This window comes from Amblyomma mixtum, chromosome 6 (assembly GCF_055824585.1).
Source record: "Amblyomma mixtum isolate Tamu chromosome 6, ASM5582458v1, whole genome shotgun sequence".
Classification (NCBI taxonomy): domain Eukaryota; kingdom Metazoa; phylum Arthropoda; class Arachnida; order Ixodida; family Ixodidae; genus Amblyomma; species Amblyomma mixtum.
Genome location: NC_143017.1, coordinates 50,793,482 through 50,816,789, shown reverse-complemented (window position 1 = coordinate 50,816,789; position 23,308 = coordinate 50,793,482). Strand labels below are relative to the sequence as shown.

General features: G+C 44.9%; 1 protein-coding gene across 1 annotated transcript; it reads right to left on the bottom strand.

The window, feature by feature from the left end:
• Positions 1-294: 294 nt before the first annotated feature.
• Positions 295-23,293, bottom strand: AspRS (aspartyl-tRNA synthetase). Its single transcript, XM_089547889.1, has 15 exons — positions 23,136-23,293; positions 22,739-22,835; positions 22,428-22,608; positions 21,499-21,601; positions 18,772-18,874; positions 18,180-18,254; positions 16,190-16,370; positions 12,607-12,741; positions 10,387-10,534; positions 9,253-9,321; positions 8,577-8,697; positions 7,091-7,171; positions 5,948-6,059; positions 3,774-3,845; positions 295-445 (listed from the first exon to the last, which is right to left on the bottom strand). The coding sequence occupies exons 1-15, from the start codon at positions 23,165-23,167 to the stop codon at positions 354-356; spliced, it is 1,602 nt and encodes a 533-aa protein (XP_089404015.1). The 5' UTR covers positions 23,168-23,293; the 3' UTR covers positions 295-353.
• Between the last annotated feature and the right edge of the window lie 15 nt (positions 23,294-23,308).

The following is a 23,308-nucleotide window of genomic DNA, read 5'->3' as shown; positions in this document are numbered from 1 at the left end:
GCTCTTTAATATGCGCCAACATCGCACTGTACACGGACGCCTTTTGCGTTCACCACCATCAAAACGTGGGCGCTACGGCTAGGATTGAACGTGGGCCTTCCGAGTAGCCGAGTACCCTAACCACTGACTCTGGTGTCAGCTTGGTAGTGCTGATTGGGGGCTGTCCTTAAAGTCATACACAAGCATTTGGCACCACCGCTCCCCACTTACTATATTATGATTGGTGCTTGAGAAAGTTGTAGTGTGCATGAGTCCTGCCTCCAGACACTTGTCATTTAGGCACAAAAGGGAATATAAAACTAACTACAGAGCTTTAATTCACCCTTCTGAGCAACACACAATTGGCCACTTTCTCAGGGAGTCAGCCTCTTGGGATCACGTGGGAACATTGACGTTTTCCTGATGTTGTCCAGCCCCAGGTAAAGCATAGTTACTCGTTCCAAGCCTGCAAAACAGAGAGGGGGGGGGGGGGGGGGGGGATAAAAGTAAGATATTTTCCGCACACTGCCAATAGAGTCTAGATACAAAGTGTGCCCATGGTTCCAGGGGAACAGTGCAAAGCACCTTGGGGGGAAAAAAGTAAAGGACAGCATCATAGGTGTAAGTGGATTACGCTCTTCAAACATGCTGTCGGGTCATTTGATAGCCTTTAGTGGTAGCCTTCAGTGAGAGGTGCTAGAGTCTAATTAGAGGGCAGCAAGTTGCATTCTGCCATGAAAGATTCCTCACTCAATGAGGGAGATATGGACACAAGGCTGCGTCGGAAGCGCCGTAATGAAAGCATGAAGCTTTTCTTTTTTTTTTTTAGCCCCTTCAGTCACAAAATATTACGCACCACGAGAAAAATTTCAGATTTTGTAAACAACATGCTAAGACTGCAAGAAAAAAATTTACTCCGAAATTACTCATTATGCGATTTTTGTGGGATCTTTATATGATCACATTTTGACTCAACATCCATTTCAGGATAAGAGTTAGACTACCATTAAGACAAACTCGTTTAAGATGAATTTTCAGATAAGATAAACAATGCAAGACTATTTGGTTAAATCTCCATAATACTATGTAACAAAAAAATCCACTTAGGACAAACTGTTTCGCATGTTCTTAAATTACGACGAACTTTCACAGCAATCATGAACCATGGCGACCCTGCCAAAAGTACTCGCGGAGTGCCCGTGTTGCTCTGCTGAGGAAAAAAAAAACTATATAAAACGCTTCTCTACACAAGAACGTGCACCATCACAATATGCCTTCTGTGCACCTTTGCACAAATATGTGGGGAAGCTTTTTTGCCAGTGCAGAAAAGGCAGGGCACCATCGTGCCTGAGGACATGGACAGATTTCGGCATCACGTGCATGCCACGTGCTGTGCGTTTCCTTCATCAGACTGAAGGGCCTATGTGCAAAGTGCACCCACTCATTGACTCGTGGCTTAAAAACTCCGGGCTCGCATTTTTCACCGACGCAGCGTTGCACCACGCATTCTCATGCCGCGCGCATTGCCTGCGGCTTATGGAAAGCCGTGTTGTGTGCCTGCATGTGGATTGGTAATAGCTATGCTGCAGAACAAGCAAGATAAGAGAGCTTCGCATGGGCACCTTCTAAGCAGTCGGGGCAGGCTGGAAAGCAAAAACCAGAAAAACACATGCATACAAACAGCAGCTGCTGTGGGATAGAGTGAGAAAGAAAGAGGTGGCAAACAAAAAGAAAACTAGAGCAATGCCATTTTCAAGTAAAACTATGTGAGCTTGATTCATGCTCTGTCTTTAACTCACATTGTGCATAGTGCAGTATATGCTTTTTCTATTATCCTCTCTCTGAAAAGCTACATTAGTCACTCTTTTCATGTAACATATATTTAGAAACATCTAGCATGCTCGCATACCTTTCCTGTTAAGATGAACTTCTGATAAGATAACAGGTTTTCTGGTCCCTTCCAGCCACAAGAAGTCATTACATGAACAAATCGGCACATTTTAGGCCTTTTGAAGTGCTCATGATTGCCAAGATGGATGAACGGGCTAGATGACAGTTAGTTTGGATGGAACAGCTCAAAAAGACGTGTTAGTGTTCTTTGTCTGTGCCTTTGCTGTGCTGTTTCGTCCCGATGCTCCTAATTGCAAAGGAGAAGATATACTCACTGAGGCCACAACATCGCAAACATAAAATGTGGAAGCACGTGTATTGAAAACAATTTTCTGGTGTTCATTTTGCATGCCTGGCTTGGGGTGCTTTTCAGTGGCTTAACGCGATGTGTTTTAGATACTACTAGTATAATCTCGAGCGATTCGAAGCAATTTACAACCCAGCAATATCCAAAACAGATGCCAAACAAATTACGGAAACACTGTGACTGAAGGAGCATAAAGGTTTGCCCACAGTGGAACACAACTGTACAAAACAGTATTCATTAATTTTTCTCACAGAAAAGGCAGCATAATTTAGAAATGTGTCGAAAAATGTCCAAGTGATTTTTATGGCGATAGCAAAACTCCGCTGATGCACATGCGTTCATGTGATCACATCTAGGACTTGGGAAGGGGAGAGGGCATGAAGGGGAAAAAAATAAGCAGCAGAAGCTGCCTTGGCAATGGCAAAGAGGCGTGGAGAAAAGGTCTGGTAGGGTGGATGCATTATCTGAGGATCCCTGGGCATGCTGTTTTGATGCGTGCTTTTCCCTGCGCTGTTTTGTCACTGTGCCGTTTTTTGTGTGCTGTTCTGACGCACGTTGTTTTGTCATGTGCTGTTTTCTCATGTCCCCCCTGTGCATAGAAGTGCAGCCAGGGCAAACACTACATTTGCACCTCTGTTTGCTTTGTTTGAAGAGGCCAGCATGAGTATTGCATATGCGGACACTGTAGCCGAACTTTGGCAAAAGCAAGGCCATAATGATGAAAGCTAACGATGTCACCGCTGCCCTAATTAGAATGTTGTCTGGCTAGGTGACTCCTCTGTGTCCAGATAATTGAGAATCTACAACGGTGTTAATGAACAGTTTCAAGGTGCCAGGGCCAGTGGGTTCCTCTGGTCTGGCGTTACGACAATGTTTTAGACAAAAACAGTACCCAAAAGAAAGACTAAAAAAAAAATCCATAGGAGATGAAAATCCCATTAATAAAAAAGGCCGCCACTGTTAGAAGACGCTGAAGCTGTTTGGTTTCTACAATGCTATGGTAGATGGCGCTATCAGTCTCAATGCGAGATGTGCTGTTTTCTAGTTGCTGCCACAGATGGCGCTGCGATCTCAGGGTGGTAGCAGACCCCATGAAACCTTGAAACGTGATGAGTAAGAGCTCACGCTCTTAAAACCTGTAACGCTTTGGCTGCCACAGCTGGTTAAATAGGACATCGCCCCGAAGCAAGGAACCTTGCTGTGCTAAACAAATTTTTTATTGCTTGATGGCTACTGAACTTCCTCTACCCGTGCCACTCTGTGGCCCAAACATCCCATGGTCCAAGCTTCTATCTACTCCACAAGCCAGTGGCTAGACTTGGCTACTCGAAACTTGATCAAACCTTGATGCCACAAGGAACGCATAGGTGTTGAGTTATATAGGAAAATTTGCAGTGTTTTTTTTTTTTTTTAGTTCGCTTCTCGAGTCTAGCGGTGCACTGCTAATAGGCATTTTGTGTTTGTCACATTCACCAGGCTCCGCCAAACAAGTCAACACATGGAAAACTTTTCTGCCTGCGACACTTGCAAGGGCCGTGCCATGCTGCAACTGCCATCAAACATGCATTAAACAGTACAAACCAAGGCAGCCACTCACCTATGCCACCACCTGCATGTGGAGGTGCACCGTACCGGAAGGAGTCAATGTAGGCCTTGATCTTGCTAATATCTGCACACACCCAAAACAAGTTTGGTATCCGAGGATCAAACACCGCAACACAGTGAAGGCTCGTGCAATGCAAGAATTTGTCACTAAAACACATTTTTGAAGTGGCTGATTGGTTTTATTTGATTTTATGGGGTTTAACAAGCGACTCTGGCTGCGAGGAACACCGTAGTGAAGGGCTTCGGATAATTTCAACCACCTGGGGTTCGGAGCATGACCACCTGTGCACTGACATCGCACAGTACATCGGCCTCTAGCATAAATGTGAGTGCCACAGCTGGGATTAAACCTGCCTATTTCGAATCAGCAACCAAGCACCATAACCACTGAGCCACTGCAGCAATGATGAAGTGCTTGAGTAAGCAAAGAAACAAAACAGCAGCAGCAGAATAACGGCAGTGCATCAATCATGACATCATGCTTTTCAGAAAAAATCCCCTAATTGTCACATACACATTGTACCAAGAAACACGACAAAGAAACCTTCCTAGCAAGCCAGACACTCCCAAAATTTAAAGTCAGTGTGGTTCAATGCCCAGCCGGTCTAATTTTAGCTGAAGTCTACAGATCAATTCTTGGATATGAAAAAGTTTGAACACAACATGTATTTAATGAAATGCATGCTTGCTACCTCGGCCAATTTTGAAAGGGGTGAAATATTCAGTGCATCCTGGGAGGGTGAAAAGTATACATGCAGTACATAATACAGTTGGGATTGGGGCCAAGCATTCACCTGTTTTGAATTGCAGTACCAGAGCATCTGAGTTGGCACACACTGGCGCTGTATGTTTTTGTTAGGTGGAGCAGTAGCCACTTTCTTTCTTTAACCTGGTTTGGCTGGTTTGGTTTGGTTTATGGGAGTTTAACGTCCCAAAGCGACTCGAGCGCAGAGAGACACTGCAGTGGAGGGATCCGGAAATTTCGACCACCTGCAGGGTTCTTTAACGTGCACTGACATCGCACAGTACAAAGGCCTCTGAATTTTCGTCTCCATCAAAATTCGACCGCCACGGTCAGGATCGAACCCACGTCTTTCAGATCAGCAGCTGAGCGTCATAACCACCGAGCCACCGCGGCGGCCTTTAACCTGCGTTCTGGTATATTTTGAAGGACCTAATGTCACTGAACAGCCCAACTTAAGACACCTGTTCGTGGCATACAAATAAAATTCTTAGTGGTCAGTCTCAAAATATCCAAACCCATGTGACTGAAACTATGTTCTCAGGAACTTCAGTCCTAGAGTCTGCCGTAATCAAAGAATTTCTTTTTGTGACAGCAGCTCAAGTGAGAAGATGGTTTGGCTTTGGTTTTAAGGGGGTTTAATGTCCCAAAGCAACTAAGGCTACGAGAGATGCCCTAATGGAGGCCTCCAGAAATTTCAATCACCTGGGGTTCTTTCACGTGAACTGACATCGCGCCGTACACGGGCCTCTAGAATTTAGAAGAACCAGGGACAGTTGCACTATCCAACCAAAATGTGCACGAGTTGCACCCATCGTCAAAGCAGCTAAAAGCCACGTGCCTGCCTGAAACACTACATTTTGCGGATTTTGAAGACTACTTCGGGGCAGGAGAGATCGGTACTTCTCACCACCTTACTAATACACCTAGACTTATGACAACCTTGAGTGTAATGCTGAGAACATTACACACAGGGCTCTGCTAGATGACGTAATCAGTGCTCTTAGCTTACACTCGCTGCGGTGCATTACTCAGCTGCCATTCTAGTCAGCAAAAATGTAAATGTGACCAGCTACCTCTGCATCCGTGATGACACAGTGAACCTTGTGGCAAGGTCAACATACTGTAGATGCCTGTTTCATGTCTGTTGCATTTTGAGCGAACTAGGCTTTAGACTTAGCAGCATAGACCATTTCTTAATGTACACTAACCAGCACTGCTGCCAAACTTACAAAAGCTTGTTCATGCTAATTAATCACTGCAGCTGCGCCCTGTCATGAGCTTTCATTGTGCATTGTGCACAGTGAGTGCCAGTGGCAAAACTTAAATCACTGTGAATGAACAGAAGTACTGAAGTTGACTACAGGGCCCATTATCACAATGCCAAATGCAGCACGCCAAGTACAAAAGCCATGGTCACTAACCAACTCCATGCTCTTTGGCTCTTTCTGTTAAAAACTCTGGGTCGTGAATTCGCTGGGCCCCAGAAAGAATTTCTTCTCCACGCATGAACATGTCATAGGAGTTTGACACTTTCTGTAACAAAAAAGAGGACACATCATGGTAAGGCGGTGGTGGCCACAATGACTCTAACCACAAATTTTATTTAAGCCTGTATAAATCAACTGGCTCTAGGCATGTAAAAAAACAACAACATCAAACTAGCACACTGATCACTAATGCCTATTATTTGATGAGCTAATACGGAGCTTTTACAGAGATGTTTTAAGGCATGGTTTCATGGGACTGACAATGAATAAAACAGTGGCACTATCTGATGCAGATTTTTGAGGGAACTCCGGATGGAGTGGAATTCAAGCAAGAAGATAATTACAATTAACACCCACTTGAGCACAGTCACACAGTTTCAAAAGAAAGCCATACAGCCTTATGTTGAAGAGAGTATTGCCCCTGTCCACAACCAAGGCAGTTTTTCCGAACTGCAAAGATCTGAGAAATCCGTGCAGCTTTCTTTTCTAGCCATATTGCTCTGCGCATGCAGATGCTAGTTCTAGTTATCTCTTTGTGTGACACTGTTTGTACCTAATACTTGAAGGCAAAACACACATTCCTCATAGCAATATGGTTGCTCATTACTCCTGGATCACTGCATAGTTGCCAAATGTGAATCTGGATCATTCCCACAGCATCAGCTGTCAATCAAGTTTAGTTTAATTTATGGGGTTTAACGTCCCAAAGCGACTAAGGCTATGAGAGACGCCGTAGTGGAGGGCTCCGGAAATTTCGACCACCTGGGGTTCTTTAACGTGCACTGACATGGCACGGTACACGGGGCTCTAGAATTTCTCCTCCAAAAAAATTTAACTGCTGCGACCGGGATCGAACCCGCGTCTTTCGGGTCAGCAGCCGAGCACCATAACCACTGAGCCACCGCGACGGCAGCTGTCAATCAAAAAAGCACACATATATTTGGACAGCTTGTCTTTGATTGAACCCCAAGCAGCTGCCACAGTTTCCCTTTTGCTACACTGTGTACACCAGGTTCTAGCTAAGAAGGGTTGTTCAGATAACTACTCAAGTGAAAAAACACAAGCAGCATAGCATACCCGGTCATGAGGGTCAGGCATGGTGTAGAATGGCCTCACTTTGAGTGGGTACTTGTCCAGAATGTAGAAGTCGGTATCATACTGCAAAAAAAAAAAAAGCAAATGAGAATGCTGCCAACTGCTACCAGTATGCCAGAGTGCTCGGCAAAGCTCAGCTAATCAGTTTTCTAACATTTATGCAACACTACTGCTTGGTAAAGTGCCAAATCAGCAAGGCCCCACCAGAGCTGTCAGCCGTAGGTTTTGTGTTTTGTGCACTAATTACAAGTTGTGTGGTTGTGTGGCAGAAGTAAAGGAATCTCTAAAGCTCTGCCTAAGCAGCTAAAGCCAGGGAATGAAAACTGAAGCCAATTTGAAAAGGTAGAGGTTAACCAACTAACGAGTCATTCTGACAACAGTAATTTTTTAGCTGCACATTATGCAGCGTGCTTAGACAACATGAACTAATAATAGTACTAATAACAACAATAATAATATAGACTGTTTTTATCCAGACCCTAAAAAGGAAAATTAACATTAGTCTACATTATCATCAAGTTAAATGTTAGTAAATAGGAGTTAAGCACACAGTGAAACTCAACTAAGCTGCATTTCCCAATGTCAACCCCTTAGAACTCATACGAACACAAAAATGACATTATACTGTGCTTGTGTAATGAACCCACTTTTTTCCACAAAACCTCAATTTCCACATGTATAACTTTTTTCCTTTGAGGGGGGGGGGGTCATCACGTAGAGAAAAAAGATATTTTTTTTTGCGAGAGCTGAAATTTCACATAACATCCTTCCCGGGAGGCCCACCCAACTGCTTGAAGGCTTGCCCATCCCTCCATCCATCCATCAAAAATAATAACATGCGTTTAGCCATGTTAGTGTCACCAGTGTTTAGTACTGTTCGTTTTGGAAAAAGTTTCCTGTACCACAGCGCGATCCAATGATTGATAGTCGACGGCGCCAGCCAATCGCGGCGAGATAAAGCGAACGTGCTGGACACCAGCCCGAAAGTGAGGTGCATGTTTTTGACATGAGGTTAAGATAACTCACAGGATGGCTACAAGTGTGTAATGCGGGTGTTTAAGCGTTAGCTATGGTGCCAGGGGTTAGTCATTTTCGCTCCCAATCTCGAGCTCGCCAAATCATTTCGGGTCTAAAGGTCCCGCTGTCTCCATAGCATTTCAGTGTAGAGGACTTTTTATAGTGCTCCGGTTTAAACTGCTATGCTACTCTCCAATGCTCACGTGCTTGTCAGCTTTCTAAGCATTCAAAAGATAAGCCCGTCATTATGTTAATGGCACACAGTATCTTGGTGAGCTGCCAAGGTCTGCGCTACGCACTGCACGAAACTGAGGAATGCTCCAAGAAAAGCTAACTTCAAAAAACAAAAAAAAAAAACAAAAAAAAATAAAAAAAGTGCGCAAGTGTGTGGGGGGATCATTATGCAAGTAAATACAGCATACAGAAACTTGAGGCAGCCCCATGCACGCACCTTTGCCTTAACCAGCCGCCCGAGAAGCTTTTCATTTGGCGTGCTGAGGTCATCTTCGTCGTCAATTTCCACTCCAGCTTCACGCAGCATGGCTACAGCCTCCGGGAACTCCAGCCTCAGGCTTCAGTGCGACAGCAACAGAAAGGGGGGACACATGATCAGCACACGACAGTTAAATTTCACAACTGCATAACAAGTTTAGGAAACAAGCACATGCTTGCAGCATTAGAAAGTCAAGCCAGACAAATGTGGAAAGTCACAAGAAACAGCCTGCCACATTGGCATGCTCTAAAACCTAAAGCTGTGACAGCCACTCCTTTGTTTTTTGTTGTTCTTGGACATCACCCCGCACCGTTCAGACGTGATGCAACAGAAACTGTCTCACATATATATTCGTAACATAAAGGAGTACTGAGTACTAACAGTTAATTATTCTCACCAGCAAAAATAAATCCCCAAAAAACCCCCGACCTTTGAAACAATCGTAACTGATTTTGTACACAATTTTATGTGAAAAGTAGCACCCAAATGCAAAAAAAACAACAAAAAAAGGTAAAAAAATGCATACACCCTGACAGTGTGTGGAGGTAATTAAAAACAACTGCGACTTGTTTAAAAGTGAGTTGCATTTTCCGCCTAAACATCTTTTTTCTTTTTCATGACCTGAGAGACTTGCCTAGGTTCCAGAAACTTGAATGGAGGCGCTGGGTACTGACGGTTCACAGCAGCAGTCTCGTCGGCAAACCTGAGGGTAAGAAAGTGGGCTATCTTGCACATTATTTTGACAGCAGATGTCAGCAATAATGGGAAAAAAAAGTGACGTGAGGGACGAAGCTGGGCACTCACCACAGTTGTGTCCCGAGTTTTGGTTTCAGTTTCTGTTTATGTGTATGTGTACTTTTTATTGGCTTGTAATCATCACGTGGTTACTCTCCCATACAAATCCATCCCGCCTAAATCAGACGTCTATTGGCAGGTCATTCTGAGTCCCGACCAACTTCTTATGGCCGCCCAGGCCAGCATTACAATGACTAAGTGAGCAACCAGTGCTGGAAGCACCGTTTTCAGCTGGAACGGCCAACACCGGGCTATTCTTTCATAAGCTGTGGCGCTAGCCGCTGTACCAAACCCCAAGTGAAAGTGTCATGCAACTGGCTGTCTTTGGTGAAGTGGCATCATCATCATCATCATCAGCCTGACTACGCCCACTGCAGGGCAAAGGCCTCTCCCATGTCTCTCCAATTAACTCTGTCCTTAGCCAGCTGCGGCCACCGTATCCCCACAAACTTCTTAATCTCATCCGCCCACCTAACTTTCTGCCGGCCCTGCTACGCTTGCCTTCTCTTGGAATCCACTCCGTTACCCTTAAGGACCAGCGGTTATCTTGCCTTCGCATTACATGCCCTGCCCAAGCCCACTTCTTCCTCTTGATTTCGACTAGGATATCTTTAACCCGCGTTTGTTCTCTCGCCCACTCCGCCCGCTTCCGATCTCTTAACGTTACATCTATCATTTTTCTTTCCGTAGCTCGCTGTGTTGTCCGTAACTTAAGCTGAACCCTCTTTGTTAGGTGAAGTGGCATGTGTCACATTTGGCTAGGTCAGGTCTCCCAAATTAAGGTGCAACTACAACAGCTGTACCACATGATAAAAAAATGTGAAAAACACTCTCACCATGAGTGTTTCCAGCAACACCACATATCATCAGCCACTGCGTTGCATTTTAAGCAACAGCAGCTCTCCCAGCTGCCAGAGCTGGTTTGAGATGCAGGGCTAATCACAACGAATGGCACACAAGAGGAAGGGCGCACCTGTCACGGAGACCCTTGAAGATGTCGACAAACATCTGTCCGATGACGTCCACCACTTCGTGGTAGTGGTAGTTGAAAGCCATCTCCAAGTCCAGGCCCACGAATTCACAGAGGTGGCGATGCGTGTTCGAGTCTTCCGCTCTGAACACTGAAACCAAGCACAGAAGAAAGAATCAGGCAAGGCAGCACCATCACTTCCCAAGGCCGCCCCCCACATGTTTAGCATAGGATAACATCTTCCAATGCCAGTGCATATACACCATTTCTCTTTTTATTTATCTAAACACACTCCAGACCACACCTGGTCAGAGCAGGAAGGTCACCAGTGACAAAAAAAAAAATAAACATAAGTACTATATGTAATGCACATAAAAGGAAGCTACACATAAAGCAATGGGAAAAACAAGCAAGAAATTTCAGAACGAGCCAAATAAAATTAACGACACAAGGACAGCTTCTCCAATTCCTTAACAATACTGCTTTCTCGAAAAACATGAAAAAGGCAAAAGATTCTATTCTGCAAAAAGCTGCATTTAAAAGTACTTCTCGCGAAAGTCAGTCAGGGAATGCAGATGTGCACGTCTGTACTGGAAAAGCCCCAGACAGAAAACGGTGCCCGGTATACACAACAGCATTTGACAAGGAGTTGCTGAGCCATGAGAGAGCATGCCATTGGCAAGCAGAGATGATGTACCGATGACCACCACACACCTAGTTCAGAATATCAATCTGCTTGTGCCAGCCGAGCATGCTGAACATGCTGGGGCATGCGTCGTCTTCCATGCTGCTGCAGCATGTTACATGTCTGGTCTGTATGGTACAGTGTGGCTTCACATGATCCAGCAAGTGTAGCCTCAACATTCCTGACAGACAGTTGTACAAAAGAGTGAGTCGGCTGAATTTCCTACGGGATTTCAGGGAGTCTACATCCCGCTGACAAATCAATGAGGATAGTGAATCATCTCTTTGGTACTTATTGAAAATATATTGAATACCTTTCCTTGGAACCCATTCAAAGTGTGCTACATCCTTCTCACTATATAGATCCCATACAACTGGATCCACACAATAAGAAGCAACATCAAAAGCCCACCGAGCAAACTGCATCTGTGCGCAGCAGAATTGAAGCATTTCATATTCCAAGTTTAAGCCACACCTTCCTTCAGTTAAGAATGATATTGTGACGAAGACGAAGCTGGCAGTGGCGCGGGACGGAGCGCCTGCGCTAGGCCAGCGGCCATTAAATCATCTCTCTCTCATGGTTCACCACGTCTCATTCTTCGGCTGGCCGCCGCGTAACATTTGGTGGAGGTGCCGGGGTCCCTTCATCGCCATCCTGGTCACGGAGCTTCGGCGTCCTGGGCCTGCCGTGAACGTCGGCCGTGAGTACCTGGTCAGGGCCGCACGGCCGTGCCCCAGCCCGCCCGACCTGAACCGACCTCGCCGCTCACCCCAGCCCCGTCCCCCGCCCGGACCACACGACACGACGACTCAAGACCCGACGGACCCAAGAACCCACCGACCCAAGACCCCACTGACCCAAGACCCAAACTTGAAGACACCGCCCCCCTGCCCCCGCCGTTCGGTGCGTCCAGAGACCTCGGCCGTCAGCTCCTGGCACCCTACGGCGCGGATGCTTTGTGGACCGGGACTCATTCTCTCATCTTTCTCATCGTGGCGGCCAGCACTGAACCATCTTCTACATATTGTTCGATCCTTCACTCAAGACCATCGCTATTTCGCCGTCTGTTCGTCACCGATCGGGACGATCGCTCGGAGGCCCCGGGTAGTGTGACGAAGATGAAGCTGGCAGTGGCGCGGGACGGAGCGCCCGCGCTAGGCCAGCGGCCATTAAATCATCTCTCTCTCATGGTTCACCACGTCTCATTCTTCGGCTGGCCGCCGCGTAACAATATGAACAAACAGTGGAAAAGGATAAGGAGCAATAGGCGCCTTGGCATTGCTTTATGTGCATACAGTAAGCCTCTTGAATGAGCACAATCCAGTGATGGCACCATCTTGTGCTGAGGCCAGATCCATCATCGTTATTATCACCGTCAACATAAGACAGGCGAACAGCTTTCAAATGCTGGACTGAACTGTGGTTGGAAAGGTTTAAAGAATGGGAACCAGGGGCCAAGCTAAGCTCACAATAGTGAGGCTGTAACATGCTCCAATCGGCACCACTGCCACCAATCGCTCACAAACAGTTCAGCTCACCTGCTCCAATGGTGTAGACCTTGTCGAAATCGGCCGCAATAGCCATTTGCTTGTAGAGCTGTGGTGACTGTGCCAGGTAGGCACTCCCTTTGAAGTAGGAAACTTCAAACACATTGGCACCACCTTCACTTGCAGCTGTAAAGAGGAATTCAGTGCGCTCTCACAAAGGAATCCTTCACACAATGCATGCACAAGGTACATTCTCGCCAAGGTTATCACTAGAATGGTTAATTTTCAAAAACTCTATGAAAAATTGTGCGCTGGAATGTTCTTTTTTTTAAATTGTGAGTTAGCAGCCATGGTCTCCTTCTTTGATGTTAATGTTGTGCCAGATACCAGCAGGAGCGACAGAATGACAAAAAAAGTGATGAATTTGAGCATCTGCACCCTTGAAAGGTAGGATCTGAAGATAACAAAGTTCTGCTGGCACATGATCTGTTTGCTTCCCCCCCTGTTCAAGCAATCTAGTATGAGTCAACTGCAGTGACTCTGGTGACAATGCATTCGCACCTATCTATGCTAAGAGTCATGATACTGGTGTTTTTGAAAGAAATATCAATATACAGTAGCAGTGAAAACCATCTATAGTTTTCAGTAACGCCCAGTGTCACTCTGAGAACTTCCTCTAGTTGTGGTATCGGGCTGTCCAGGAATGAAAGTGAGCGGCAGGCATTTTTCGTGCTTTTTTACCTTTGCCACTTTTCTACTTAGACCTTTGAGCTTCCCAATGCATTACATTTTTTTTTATTTCATCCATGCTTCACATTAAACTGCACTATCTAACTGTCAGCTGAAAACTTTTTTGTCCTTTTCGGTTTGGTTTATGAGGTTTAACGTCCCAAGGCGACTCAGGCTATGAGGAACACCGTAGTGTAAGGCTTTGGATAATTTCGACCACCTGGGATCCTTTAACATGCAATACCATCGCAGAGTACACGCACCTCTAGCATTTCGCCTCCACCGAAATTCGACCGCTGCGGCCGGGATCGAACCCGTATGCCGCCGAGCACCATATCCACTAAACCACCGCGGCGGCTTTTCATTCTTTTAGCCACTTAACACTTTTCAAAAAGCACTCTTCACAACATCTTTAACAGCCAATGTCAACTGTAATTGTCATGATCTCTTCAGACCACACAATTGAAGATAGAGGCAAGAAAAATGCATGCATGGGTCCCTCTGTAGTCAAGAGTGTAACAATGGAAAGCCCAGGCAATTTGTTGTCCCTTTCAGAGGCTGATAATGAATATGGCGACAACTGATCTTTTCTGTCCTGAAGAGCAAACAACCATGCAGTGTTAAACCTTGATGTAGCAAACAGCCATGCAGTGTTAAACTTTGATGTAGCAAACTTCAACATCACAAAATCCTCCATGTAACGAAGGATTCTGGTTTTAATAACCTTATGCCCATACAGCTCCACATACTTTTAGTTTTAGTAAAATGAAGTAAATCTTGCCACTTTCAATGCAATGAAAATTCAATGCTTGCTTGTGCAGGCTCGAGTAGTTACATGGAGTGCGCAATGAAGCTTGCTTCAGAGCGTGTACATGAAAGTGGTTGCCGCCCCAGCTGGCAGATGTAGAGCGCATAGGCAAACGGATATGCGATGACGATCATAGTGGCGAGCATGCTGTCTGCTGTGCCATCTGGGGGAGTACAGGCAAAGCTGGCACAAGTGTCAGCGCAGCCATCCATGCCAGCTCACAGCTCTTGCTATCTTGGCCACTATCGGCGCCGAATAAGGCATGCTGCCTGTGATCAAAAGGCACAAGGCATTTGTCCCGTTTATCGATTCTTAAAGCTTGACAAAAGGAGCGTCCCACTGTCACCAACCTCCTGCCTCGTTCCCTCCCAGCCTCCCTCCCTTTATTTCCCTGCCTCCCTCCCATGAGGCTGTATACTCCGTTTCATACATAGCAGTCAACGCTGCCAAAGGTACGAAAGTAGTCCGCTGCAGAAAAAACAAACGAAATGTATCCGTTCGCCTCGCGTTGTGGCTGAGTGGTACGAAGCGCGCGCCTGTCTGTTCATTTCATAAGGGGCCAAGGTTCGACTCCCGGCTTGGCTGGTTTTTCTTATTTATCTTTTTTTATTTTTCTTAAAAAGATTATTAGGTAGAAACTTGAAAGTGTCAAACTCTAACTCTAAAACACAGCACTGTTTACTTGTTTCGAAGGGAAAAGGCAGACATACATACGATATAACTTCAGTCGGATGGCGTTGAGTGCAAAGCTGTCATATTTAACACTGCGAGAGCTAGATATTGTCACCTTGCTAGGTCGTTTTTGCGGTGATGTTATTCCGGTAGAGAGGCCTTCTTTCTTGAACCACGCAACTGTCCAAGAGCTCATTCCGGTCATCTCGCCCACAGTTTCAAGAACTTCACGCACAGACTTCTCCGGGAAGTGCTTCCTTACGCTAGAGTAAACGTTGACAATCACCTGCTTGCAGTCTTTCGAAATTTTCGGAGACTTCAGCTTGGAGAATAGGCGAGCAGGAGATGTTTTTGAAGCCGCAGTGGGCGAAGAAAACAAGTGAGTAGGAGATAGCGGTGCCATTTTCGCAGACTCAGAAACCGAAAGACGAAAGCAGACAATATCACTGGCCGGCCTAGGTGGGAAAACCTGATACAGGAGGAGCCGGAAAAAAAACCCAGAAAACTAAGGCACTCTGTTTTGAAGAACGTAAAAAAAAAAAAGCAATCTTTTTGCAAAATAAAACACTTTTATTATTGTACTACAATATCGACCAACATTTACTTTAATTTTAAGTTCATTACTCTTTTCACTTTCGACGCACTACATTACGATGCGGACGAGGAGCGCGAACAGGCGCCGCAGCCTTCGCTGCGTTGACTGCTATGTATGAAACGGAGTATAGCGACGGCAGAAGTGGAATGCGTCACTCTGTCGGCAATGTGCTCAGACTCGTGAGCGGATGACGATGACACCGAAACCAAAACTTGAGACGGGTGTGTCGTCCCTAACACCCGCAAGGTGCTTGACGTGACACACATTGAGGCGGTTCGTGAACTCGCGACATGAGATGTAATGCAATTTCTGTGGTCATGCCAACGACTGCTAAGTTGTCATTGATGGCGAAGAAAAGCTGGAAGCAACGGATCACTTTTACTGCAAAGAAAGTTATTTTTGTCCCCTGAGTGATTCGCTGCACGCTTCGGGGGATTCTCTGCATGCTAGGAAATAAATTTCGATGTAGCGAAAATTCAATGTTACGAAGTAAGCTGCGGATTTTACAGACTTCGCTACATAGAGGTTTAGCATTTATGAAAGAAAGAAGGACTGATGGCAACAAAGCACCAGCCACAAGTTGCGCTAAATTGATGTGACCTTCCCATCAGTTACTCTAAACATTGCTTTCAAGGGATAACCCAGTGTTATATGTGACACCAGCTCTCTTCCACAGTCGCAAATTCTTTTGAAAACTGTTTACTACACACCAGTTGGGTAATCAAGTTGTCAACGAGAAGAACTGTTACAAATGTCAGCTTTTCCATTCAAGCTGCGGAAGAACATCCTTCCAGTTATGGTACTCCTTTGCTGATGAATGCAAGAGGTACCTGAGATGATCTTGGGCGTGTGTATCTCCACAAAGCCACGGCTTGTCAGGGACTCCCTGAAGAGGCTGCAGACCCCTGCTTGCAGCCTGTAGATTGCCTGGTTGGCTGGTGTCCTCAGGTCGAGGACCCTGTTGTCCAGTCGGGTGTCCTGGTTCACCCTGATGTTCAGCCCTTCCGTGTCCTGGAAAAGTAGGTAAATGCATGTGATGCAGTCCCACAGCCCACAGAGTATTCAGGTCTCTATGAGGTATCAAAATATATTAAAATCTTAAAGCTTGCGCAGTGGCGGTGCTAATCCATCTACCTGCAGCCTTCCTGCATTCATATTTGTCAATCAAACAAGATGCGAAACCCTCAAGTTCTTTCTTCTGTCCTTTTGAGGAATAAAGTATGACCAAGTTCCCTTCACACTCGCTGGTGTTATGTACACAACTGTTTGCACTGCGAATTGGCAGCTTTCTCTGGATGTGCGCTATGGCTAGAAGAGATTTCTTTTAAAAAGAATTTAGCCCTCTTCCAATCACAACTGGGGTCCTTTCCATGTTCGCTAGCAAACATGGTAAATAATACTGCCTCAAAACTATTACCTTGGCAGCATGTTCTTCAATGTAGTCATGTACAGAAAAAAACCGTGTCAGATAATTTTTTTTTTATGCACTTCTAGCGCCATGTGCATCTTCAAAAAAAAAAAAATATTCATCCCCCAATCTTTCAAGTTGTTAGGGTATATAGGAAATCTTGGTTTTTTGATAAAGTCTCCAACCATTACGATAATTAGAAAAAAAATTTTGTGCATTCTTGTGACAATAGTAACTGTCCGTGTTTTGCATTGCGAAAGTGACTAACAGGAGGCTTCCATGAGGCCTGCGCAAACTATATAGGTAAAAAAAAAATTTTTTTTACAGAAGAGAAACAGTGAACAGCGCCTTTTCAGGCACCGTTCAGGCACCCGGGTTAAGGTAGGCAATGTTCCTTTGGACAAACTGTGTACTGCGAAATAATATCAATGAGCAATATTTGGCAAGCACCATTTTCCCTGTTTTCTTCAGTGCAAAAACTTCAATAATGGGAAAAGATGAGGTGCTATATTACGTGGCAACTCTATGAAAAGTTCATTAGCGTGGCTTTTTGGGCTTGCTGGTACATAGTTCCAATACACTGTAGTGCAGCAAAAGACGAGGACACAAGAGACGAGAGACGAACACGAGAGACGAAGTTAGCGCTCGTGGTGTTCGTCTCTCGTCTCTTGTGTCCTCGTCTTTTGCTGCGCTAGTGTATTGGATCTATGAAAAGGAAAAGCAAAACTTGAGGGGACACAGCTCTGCCTTAAGGGTATGAGACGACAGTGCTAATCAGCTCCTTCAGTGGCCTGGGGTCCTCTTTGCGTACCAATCCGCAGACATGGATGCTGTTCCTTCTTCTATCATCACATTGCGCTTAACCTTCCCTAAAGAGCACAAGGCGATAGTGTTAGAGACCCCTCCCATGCAAGTACTCCTCTGTCTCGAAGGTTCTGCCTACATGCCCATACGTGCGCAATTCCCATGCCCATATATATACCCATATATGCGCAACGGGAGGAAGGGGGGGTTTCGATCCTAAGTGCCGCCAGGTGCCCACCGGTGATACAATGGGTACAGGCTTTTCCCTGGTCTGGTACTCGGCTTCTTTAGGGTGAACTGCTTGGGAAATGGGTATTTGACCCCGGCTTGAGAGGACTCCACCTTGAGCGCTTAAGCAGTCTGCCACTGCCCCAGTAGGTGGGGCTTGCGATACCCAGATTGCTCTTCCCAAGAAACCTTTCACGACCAATAATTAATTTAACTGCCACCTGCCACAGTGGGCAACTAGCTGACAATCCACTGGTGCCACAGCAGGCAGGCTGCGACGATGTCACAAGGTTGCGTTGACACATCAATGCCGACGACGCCGGCGTTGCCACTGAATGGGACCCCTAACACCATCAGATTAAAAGAAGATTGTTGCTTGCCTCTTCGGTGTCGGGCCTGGCAGCATCCTCAACTTGAAGAGGAAGACGTGGTTCGGCAGAGCTGACAACAAAGAACTAGAGGAGAGAAACAGGCAGGGCATGACCACAATGTCGGGCGTTCCATACAAGCAGGCAGAACATAAACGCAAAATAAAAGTGAGAGTCCCCAAAATTACATTAACATAGTACTACAGCTAAGGATGTCCTCCCGAATGACCATAAGTGAACATAACTTTTCTTACTTTACACGTATGCATACACTGCACAAGAAATGCTATCTAAACAGTTGCACGTAACACAAAAACATTGCCATTCTTTCAAACAGCACTTTATTTTGGCAGCGGGGCATCAGTGATAACGACATGGGAAGCAGAAACCAAAGTGCCCCACAGCTTGCCATTTCAATTCAATTTGTGCTGGCATAGCTGATGTGGGCTGAAACACATTTAAGAAAGTAGGTTTTGAAATGGCAGCAAGAATCCATTTTTTTTTTTTTCTCAAAAGACATAACCTAAAAAAATTTTGTTCTTGAGCTCCTTTCTCCACGGCAGATAAAAACTTGCAGCAACCTCTACTACTTCTTCAGCCTCACCTCTTCAACGTGAAGTTCGACCTCCTGTTGTGTGCAGCCTTCCACCTTCTGGGGAGACGTCTGCACACGGCCATGTACGTCCACTATCGACTCTTTGTTGACTCTGCATGGCAAAACAAAATTCAATTGTAACAAGCAATATAACAGAACTCAGAGTTAGCAAAATGCGCAGTTGCTGTTAAAACTGACACTCGCTCACTGAAATGGCTTAAAGAACTACAAACAAGAGTTCGACGTTCAGAGGTACGCGACCTTGAAATAAAAAAAAAGGGGGCCAAGAACATGATTTTTTTGATAATTGTTGAATATACGCTTGTATGCCGCATTTTTTATGCTGTCCTGAAGTTTAATTTCTGAAATTTACCAGAAAGCAGTGCAAACAAATTGTTTTGTGAACCGCAGCAGCTTTGCATTGCACGAAAACACTGAAGCAATGGCCGTTTTTCTCCATTCTGGTTTTCTGACTAGATGCTCACCTACCTTGTGAAGCAGATTTCTTCCTGGCTATTGTACCTATTTTGACCCCGTTTGTTCTGCTGTGTGCCTAGGACCATAGTGCAGGTGAAGACATTCTTTGTTTTTCAAATTTGTGAATATTGAATTTTTTTGTATTTTCTTCCCACTCTAGATATGTAAACGGTCACTGCAGTGAAAAAATTCAAAACCAAGAATTGCGGAAAAAAATTCTCAGAATGTCTTGAGCTGTAGCACAACAGCAGGAATGCAATGAATGTTGAACCAGCCTTCTGCCGCACTTTCTTAAGTCTGCAGTCTTTTCACAAGGTTCACAGAAAACTATATATTAGAAAACACTTTTCTGGAGAGGCAACAGTGAAAGTTTGTGAGAGCAGTTCTAAAATTATTTCTATAAGCAAAAAGAAGTTCATGTAAATACACCAAGATATAAAAATTTTGCTGAAAGCTGCATCTCCCCCTTAAGCGCAAACTATAACTGGCAGCGAGTGTATGCAGTGTCATCTGGTGCTATTCAGAGACTTGGCCAGCAGAATAGTATGGCTAGGCTACAAATGATCTGAGAGGTCTGGTCAACAGGACACGGTTGCCCGAGGTCCCCCAACAAATGAAACAATGCGATACGAAGATAGAATAAAACTCTTTTTGGTATAGCGTTCAATGACAGTGGCAATATTTTCTTTTTACTTTCTTTCTTCCTGTTCACACTTCCTGCCACGCTGATGAATATCTGCTGAGAGTCCAAAGGAACTAGGAACTCCTTCCAACTTAGTTGTGCCACATATAGAATTTGGCCAAGTAATCGGTTTTTATTTTTTAAAAATTTGGCGGACTTTTTTCAGTGTTTACTTCAGATCGCAATTTTCATTTTTTTTTTCTGGAAAACATTTTTTCCTTCAGAAGAATTGCATTTTCTTTTTCCTCTGTAATAAATGTGGTATCCTTATGCAATCGAAATAATGTATAGTTTATGTTGGCTTGTTGCCCATGAAGAGCAGTTTACGTACGAGTAATTAATGGACAAATGGCTGTGTATACAGTAGTCATTGTAATATCATATAAAGCAGGCTTGCGATAATGCAAACTTGGATAATTCGCACTTCTGGTTAATACAAACAAATTCCAAAGTTTTGGAGTTTTGGTAAAATCTGGAGTTTTGGACACCTAGCTATATCTATGGTTGATTTACTCGCACAGCTACTTTATAGGTGCTCCTCAAGTGCATCAAGTTCTCCATTTTCCAGGGTAACATGTTCAGCTTCCTTGCTCTGATATTCACCTCACATGAATTGGATGGATAAAGAGATTTTAAATAAACACGAGCGAAAGACATTTAAAAATGAGCCGCGATACGAAGATAGAATAAAACTCTTTTTGGTATAGCGTTCAATGACAGTGGCAATATTTTCTTTTTACTTTCTTTCTTCCTGTTCACACTTCCTGCCACGCTGATGAATATCTGCTGAGAGTCCAAAGGAACTAGGAACTCCTTCCAACTTAGTTGTGCCACATATAGAATTTGGCCAAGTAATCGGTTTTTATTTTTTAAAAATTTGGCGGACTTTTTTCAGTGTTTACTTCAGATCGCAATTTTCATTTTTTTTTTCTGGAAAACATTATTTCCTTCAGAAGAATTGCATTTTCTTTTTCCTCTGTAATAAATGTGGCATCCTTATGCAATCGAAATAATGTATAGTTTATGTTGGCTTGTTGCCCATGAAGAGCAGTTTACGTACGAGTAATTAATGGACAAATGGCTGTGTATATTTTTGATTTTTGAGTATTTGTGGGGAAGTTAGCTTCGGCTTCTTTAAATTCACTTCTAAATCGTGTGGAATGTCACCTGTAAACATGAAATTGAAAATTGGTTTTGAGGAAAAGGAAATGAGGCAGTAACTGTCTCTCAGATCTCAGTGGACACCCGAACCACACCATAAGGGAAGGGATAAAGGAGGGAGAAAAGAAGAAAGCCGTCCACCTGGGGATCTTTAAAGTGCACTGACATCACACAGCCTTTTGTGTTTCACCTCCATCGAAACCCGACCATCACAGTCGGATTTGAACCTGAGTACTGTGGCTTAGCAGATGAGCGCATTAACCACTGAGCCACCACGGTGGGCCTGTAAACATCTCATGCTTTATGTTCAAATCTATTTCTGATATCTAAAAACTATGTGAACTTGAACAGATTAAATAAACACGAGCGAAAGACATTTAAAAATGAGCCGCTTCCTTCCCAGGAGCGTCACTTACAAGGCACAGAACTTGACCATGGCTTTGCTCACTTTGTCCGACACTGCCACGAGGCACTGCACCGTGTACTGCTGCTGCCGTAGCACGAAAAAGCACTGCTTCCCTGAAAAAAAAAAGAAAGTGTCAAAACCTCGCATTGGTCGGTCAAACACTACGTGAATTCCAAGCTCTCTCTCTAATGCAGCAATCATGAGGCAGTTCATTCCCATCACAAAACGTAAGCCCTACATAGGTTTGCTTTTTTTTTTTCCCCACGTGCAAAGTTGCAATTCTGTGACCAATCCTATGTACTGAGCTGGCTCTATCCTGCTGGAAGACATATCGTTGCTTGTACAGAGGCTACCAGCAAACGCAACTTATTATGCTTATTTCACTCTCAAAAAACATGGCCGAGAGCGGTCTCATTCCTTATTCACCCAGGAAAGCCTCAACTTGCCCAGAACAACGTTTACTGTGGCCTACTTGGCACTCAACGCAGTCTGCGAGAAAGCTGGAATGTGCTTTTCTCACGTTTACACACGTACTCTCTCTGGGAAAACTTTGTTACTGCTCAGCGGTACACAATGACATGCAAACGAAAAGGTTCTGTAAAAATGGTAGAACACTGCCCATTGTGTTACCAACTCGCCCATTTGTCAAGCCCTACTTTTTAAGTGTTTGTTGCTGTCAGTGCTTCCCAAGTAATTTTCTTTGCATTGTAAGTCACAGCTTCAGCAAGCCCCTCGAACACTGATCTTGTTCAGCTCACACTGCTATCAAAATCTTAAGAATTAATAAACGGTCCGAGTTGGGAGCTACGTTTTCTGCACACACCATTTCTTCTGAACGCGCTGTCAGTAACACGCCCACTTTGGAGGTGCCTATTCATTCTTCAGGCCCATGGACACACATCTTGTCACGGGCACATCAGTCCGCTCTTGCAGTCTCACCTTTGGACCTGCTTGTGTGTAGCCGTCCTCGCAACCACACGTTCTGGCCAGACAAAGGCGGCGCCAAGTCTTTGACTCGTGACAGCTGACGTGATGTCTTCTCCGAGGACTGCAGCATTGGCAGCTTGCCGTAATGGCCCTCCGAGTAATCATTTTCGGCATCTCCCGACTGCTTGCTCGCCTGGGGGACGTAGCCGTTTGAAAGAGCGATAAAATTTTATAAATAAGCAGCAATAACGGTACATACAATCTGCTGCGCTTTCAGATACGGCATCGTAGCATGAAAGAACTAAAAGCAGCAGCAGGCTCACATTTTCTAATGCTTGCTTCGACGACTTCTTGGCAGCTTTTTCCTGCTCTTTGGCTTGCTTTTTAAGCGCCTTCTTTGACAGCGGCTGACCATCTGGGCTGGAAAGTAGAAATAAAAATGTTTCGTCGGCTCAATGCATCAACTTTAAAGGACGCGAAGGACCTACTGAGGCGCTTACCAAATAAGCTGGAATGAAAAGATGCGAAACAAGGGTGATCAAGCAGTAGCTTTTTATAACACTCCATTCAGAGTACAGTACAATCTGGCATAAAACAGCATCTACAGACAGTTCACGTGTGAGAAGAGCGCCGGAGCGCCAGGCCCGGATGATGTAAAGCTCTCGCATGCGAAACAAGCGGCAGAACAATAAACGAGCTTTGCGTTAACAAACCACGTACCCGAGAGGCACATTTTCGTCGCCTTTCGTCATTTTACCGGTCTCACCGATTCGTACCAAACCAATAGTAAGAAACTCTATGTAAATACGTGCCACACGCAACTCACGCCAGTCCCACGGCCCACGCTGACGAAAAGCTAACTACAGCAAAAGCAACATATTTAGCAACTGACG

What these genes read in the sequence shown, in the direction of transcription:
- AspRS (XM_089547889.1), bottom strand. Translation starts at nt 23,167, where the DNA reads ATGACGAAAGGCGACGAAAATGTGCCTCTCGG. An exon ending in CCAGGCCCGACACCGAAGAG is followed by an intron (nt 16,371 to 18,179) that starts GCAAGCAACAAT and finishes CTACTTTTCCAG; the next exon opens with GACACGGAAGGGCTGAACAT. An exon ending in GGTCTACACCATTGGAGCAG is followed by an intron (nt 10,535 to 12,606) that starts GTGAGCTGAACT and finishes GCTTGGTTTCAG; the next exon opens with TGTTCAGAGCGGAAGACTCG.